Source organism: Gekko japonicus, unplaced genomic scaffold (assembly GCF_001447785.1).
Source record: "Gekko japonicus isolate JY-2015 unplaced genomic scaffold, Gekko_japonicus_V1.1 scaffold298, whole genome shotgun sequence".
NCBI classification, from domain to species: domain Eukaryota; kingdom Metazoa; phylum Chordata; class Lepidosauria; order Squamata; family Gekkonidae; genus Gekko; species Gekko japonicus.
In genome coordinates, this window is record NW_015163615.1 from 1,203,881 (window position 1) to 1,209,453 (window position 5,573).

The window sequence follows — 5,573 nt, forward strand, 5'->3', positions numbered from 1 at the left end:
ATTGAGTCAAGAGAATAGGATGTTATAGGGTAAAAAAGGCATCTTTCAACAGCCCAGATCACTGTTAATTTAAATAGGAAAAAACATGGAGGAGGTTTGCGTTTAACCAGAAAACATCAGCATCTAATGAAGATCTCTGCTCTCTTCACCTTACTGGCAAACTACCACTTCCTCCTTGATTGTAAGCCCACATCTCTATACCTGAAAGGCTTCTTCAGCAGTTAGATAATTCCTTGTGACAGAAGTTTATAAGCTACTTGCAAAAAGGGCCACTCAGCACTAAAATTGGTTGGTGAGACAGGCAAGCTCACTCAGCTCACCTTAAATTTCAGCAAAGAGAAAATGAAACTTTGTGGATAAACAGTCCAAAAGCTCATTTTATCTGAGCAGGGAATCAACGTTCTTGATGCCCTCAGAGCACCATGGCACATCTGATGTTACTGAGAACATCACAAAGTTATATGTATCTCCCCACCACAATTCCTACTCCCCCCCCCATTTCACCTTACCTGCCCTCCTGTCCATAGGAGACACCATCCAACCCTGCCACGTGGTAGTGGTTTGGGACGCAAAGACACAGAAAGAAAAGACTGGAGGGACACTGAAAGAACTTCTGCCACAGCTGGACAACAGATAAGGTGGGGCAGGGTGGAAGAGAAGAGGGGATAGGGAAAATCCTTATCATGCTCAGATTTCCTATCCAAGCTAGATAGGAATTTTGTCTGACTTTGAAAACAGGCATTCTGAGATACTTACTGAAGTACAAACTATGAAACACAAACCAGCATTTCTAGCTGGTACCCCAGATTGGTGAGAGGAAGGCAGAAATTCATTATTAATCATCAAGTAATCCCTCCAAAATAGCACAAAATGTCATTGTCTTGTCTACAGACCAGCTCAGAGAGATACGAAAGGTTTTTGGCAGAAGGCACGATCTTGCACTTGTCGTGTTAGAAAAAGAACTACCCCAGTGTTTGTCTTGAGCCTCTTGTCAGGTCACTCAAAGTCCAACACAGCTCGATAGCTGCAGACAGAATCTTCTCCCCATTAAAAAGTTTGAAAGAATCCATGGAACAGGTGGGTTTTAAGGAAAGGATGCCTCTAAACCATCTCTGGGTCTTCAACTGTGTGCTTTTGTAGCTAATACTGCTGTCTAGGTTACAGAAGCCACATTCCCATGGTTCATCAGCTGTATAATACAGAATTCTAGTCCTTCAGGATACCAAAGGCCCAAGGAATTCTGGAAGTGAACTTTTTTAGTCTTTTCCCTATAAGTGGCGGCAGAATAGCAAGGCTGCTCTTCCATGTTCACTTTACAGGGGGAAAAAAAGTCACACGAACCCAAAGCTGGGGGAGCATAGTAGTCCTCAACTTTCCCGTGTTCTGTCCACTGCACTGGGGTCACCAAGATGCCTGCCTGTTGTGCTAGATGATTCCAAGCCTCTGATTATTTTTCTGCTAAAGAAATCCATGGTCACTTAAGGAAGCAGTCTAGTTTAGCCTGACCAATGCCAGAAGCAGAAGCTGCTGCTATTGTTTGTTTAGAAACATTCTTTTTCTTGCCCTTCACAGGCAGGGGGCGAATCTCCGCAGGGAAACTCTGAAATGAGATAGCTTATGGAAAATGATGGCTGGATATTTCAGAAAAGCTGAAAGAGAAAATGAACTGGAAACACCTTCCTCCCATGATACATCAAATATACAAATCATTGCATCTGAGCACTGATTAGATTCCCCCCCCCCCATCCCAATCCTTCCTCTAAGGTCGAAATGTTCAGCCCCCAGCTGGGGAAAAGAGATCAAGCTTTTGCTGTTAATATAGCCAAGCATTCTGCAACCAGCCAGGGGCTTGCTGAGAGATGTTAGTGGGCAAGTCTCTTGCCAGGCATTATTTCTACTCTACAGTAGCTTCACCTCTGCGCCACCTTGCAGCTGCCAGCCTCACACACTGTCATCTTTAAACAGTTGCTGTCAACACTGCTCATTATGGGGAGATAAGCTCTTGATGGCAATTATTCATTTCTGGCCTGTGTATCGGGGGCAGAATATTCACCCCTAACATGCACACAGCTCTGCTGGAAAGAGTACTTCTTGTGAAGCAAGTCTGCCATCGAAATTCTGCAGTCATGTTAAATATATATGCCTTTCTACATAATTTGCTTCCAGTTCTCATAATAGGCTATTTGCTTTAGAAGCTGGGAGCTAAAACCAGCCTGTGCATATTTCCCATCAACTAGGAAATATATTTACATAATTATAAGGGACTTCTACAATCTTCACAGTGGGAACAAGCTCATAATCTAATCATTCAGAAGATAAAGTTGAAAGAAACTTTGCCTGGTGTTGTGGGACTGTCTCCTCCCAATAACTACAGACCTTTGCAGCATTTTATAACACTTTGAACCAGCGTAGTTCTGTAGGGTTTGTTTCAAACATTCCTTTCCCCCCATCTGCCCTTTACTGCCCAAATTCCAGCAATAAAAATCCCTTTATTCAAGCTGCAATTTGTTTTAAGCAAATGTCATTTTCTGCCATTTGATTTCTTGTGTGAAAGTATCATTCAGCACCACTAAAAACTGCATTCAGATCAGTCTAGTTTCTTCAGAATGGTCTTTAGGAAAAGGATACCGGCTGTATGAATTTGGTTCTGCCTCCTAAGCCGTCATAGCCCATTCTCACCTACAAAGCAAATAATTCAGTAGCTATAAATGCAGACACCATCATGTCCTTTCTTGTAGAGAAAACTATTAACCATGGAACATAACACGAATAGTTAAATTGCTGATATGGGCATACAAACTGGGGACAATCAACGGCCTGGTAGTCAGAACTCATGATGATTTATTTATATTAGCATGGTCTAAAATCGGGCTTCTATACTTTAAGCAATAAAAGCACTGAGTTTCTCAGGTTACTTCTAAACTTCTGGCCATACTACCAAACTCTTAATTGAAACCCATCAGTGCTATGTCATAGCACTCCACTGAAGTCAGAATACTTGAAAATAAAGAACTCCCTGTGTATCACCCTTTTCAGAAACTGAGGAAAAGACAGGCACCCTTCCTGTTGCTGTAGCCCCTACACAGCAGTCAGCTGAGAAGCTATACAGCAAACAGCAACACCATGGAAATCAACTGAAGTTTCCGTACAAGTAAGTTGTGCAAAAAAAAATAAAAAGTCTCTGCTCTCCCATAATATAGGTAATGAGGCTCCCCCAGGGAAAGATTCACATGTCTTAACCTAATCGCATCACGTACGAGTACAGGAGTGGGCAGGGCTGCTGGTTATGATCAGATTCTTGTCTACTTACTATTCCTGTGCTCCTCTGTGGCATCGGCTGGCTGATTCCAGGAGGTCTCCTGGACAGAACTGAATTTCTGATGAAAGCAGGAAGAAAGTCTTCTAGATGCTCACCTTCTGCATCAGCTGAACAGTTCTGAACAGTTTAAGAGTTAGATCTATATTATTTCTCTTCTAACTGTATGACAGAAAAATAGGGCCACCTATAGAAAAGGTAGAGGGGGTTGCATACTCCGAGGACTCACTGAGTGTGCAGAAAAAGAGTTAGTCAATTACAAATTGTAATTGTACAAATTGTAAGCATGCTCCCAGAACTGGGCATGTTTATTGCCTCCAAGAGCCATGGAATATTAAGAGCCATTGAGGATTGGTGAAAGGATGAAAGTAAACGAATGAAAATAAAGGGAAATTGGTCCACTTGAGCCTTTAATAATTTTAACCAGGAAAGAGCAAGTAAGAGAGAAGGACAGAGTGTGTAAAATTAGGCTCAGGGGATTCACAGTCCCAGTCTCCCTTTCCCTGTATGGCATGGTGTAGACTTGTTACAAGTCTTCATAAGCCCCCATAGCATGAGAATTTTATTTCCAAATGAACATTTAACAATGCTTACGTACATTTAGTAGTATACAGTAAGTAAACCATCTACTATGGAAAATTAATGGTAGACTCTGGGATTACTAAATATTGCTAGAGAAAATAGAATGAATAATTTTCGAGTTTTTGGAATTCACTGGCTCAGATGCTTGTTGTTTGGATCCACTGGAACACTTCTGTGGATAAAAGTCATTTGCATCCACAGAGCATGGCTTCCCTGCCTCCTCCAATCTGAACCCCCCCCCCACACAAAAAATGCTGCCTTGGAAAGCATGAGGGAAGATTCTTGGAGGTCTGCCAAATGAGGAGGGAACTGGTGAAAATCAACCAGGCCATAGAGGATGGATCAATGAATCCACAAGGCAGAGCCAGGGACAAGCTGGCGGATTCCTGTACAGACTTGAAGGAAGTCCCAGGTATGGCAAACCCCCCGAAATCTTAACAAAAATTAAAAATTGAGGATTAACCCCCACACACCAATAATAGAAACATGTATAGCTTTAAGAAATCAATGCCCACTGAGCTTTCAAGAGACTACATTCTGAGATCTCAGTGGCCATTTTGGGGGTCACTAGGCAACCACAATAATATCACGAAGCCTTCCATGCCCTGGTTTCTGTAAATCAAAGGCAGTAGTGGAGAAGCAGTGGTAGACTGGGAGGCCAAAACAGCCCTGGAAAGGGCCCTGATTGAGGGAGGACCCAACCCAGGTGAGTCTGGTGGTGTCCAGCAAATGAGTCACCCAGATGAGTCTCTACCACACAGTTTGAATAACTTGGCCAGGCCTGGTAGTGGCTACTAAGTGACTCACTGTCATGAGACTCACCCAGGCCTGGCAGTAGCCAGCTGATAACTCATCTGGGCAGCTTGCTTCTGTGCAACTTGCAAAAATTGGCTGCACCTGGCAACAACCATCATGCAACTTACCCAGGTGACTCGCTACTACATGACTTGGCCAGTCTTTTCCCAGGGAGAGGCTGCTAGGAGAAGTGAAAAAAAGGAAAGCTGGAAACTTTCAAAAATATACACTGATGGGGTCTAAACTGGCTGACAATAAAATTGAGATATTAGGGATGTTGCAGATAGGTCAGTGAAAATGTTGGCTCAGTATGTGGCAGCAGTGGAAAAAATGCAGACTCCATGCTTGGAATTATTAGGAAATGGATAGAAAACAAAATGGCTAATTCTGAAAAGTCCTTATATAAAGCTATGATGCAGCCTCATTTTGCATACTATATGCTGTTCTGGTTGCTGTATCTCAAAAATAACACTGCAATACTGGAAAAAAGTACAAAGGAGGACAACCAAGATGATTCGGGGGTTGGAGCATCTTTCCTATGAGGAAACACTAGAGAATCTAGGACTTTTCAACTTTTCAATCTATAAAAAAGAAGGCTACTAGAGACATGATAGAGGTTTATAAAATTATGCATGATGTGGAGAAAGTGGATAAAGGGAGCTTTTTATCCCTCTTCCATAATACTAGAACTTGAGGGTACCCAAATAAGAACAAACAAAAGGAACACTATTTCACTCAACAAGCAGTTCAACTGTGGAATTCACTGCCAGAGAGACAGTGATGGTCAAGAGCATATATAGACTTAGGAGGTGGGGTCTACTGCACAGCGATGGCGGACACCTTTCCCAGCTCTCTGGGAAAGCGTGCCGCACAGCAGCGG

At 42.7% G+C, this 5,573-nt stretch overlaps 1 protein-coding gene across 1 annotated transcript in view; it reads right to left on the reverse strand.

The window, feature by feature from the left end:
- Positions 1–1,183: 1,183 nt before the first annotated feature.
- TRAIP (TRAF interacting protein) overlaps positions 1,184–5,573 on the reverse strand; it is a 34,631-nt gene continuing 30,241 nt past the window's right edge. Inside the window, exons 13-15 of the mRNA XM_015407399.1 lie at positions 3,311–3,436; positions 2,629–2,679; positions 1,184–1,600 (exon numbers count right to left, since the gene is read on the reverse strand). Coding sequence (XP_015262885.1) covers positions 1,475–1,600; positions 2,629–2,679; positions 3,311–3,436 — 303 coding nt within the window. The 3' untranslated portion in view covers positions 1,184–1,474. The remainder of the gene's footprint in view (positions 1,601–2,628; positions 2,680–3,310; positions 3,437–5,573) is intronic.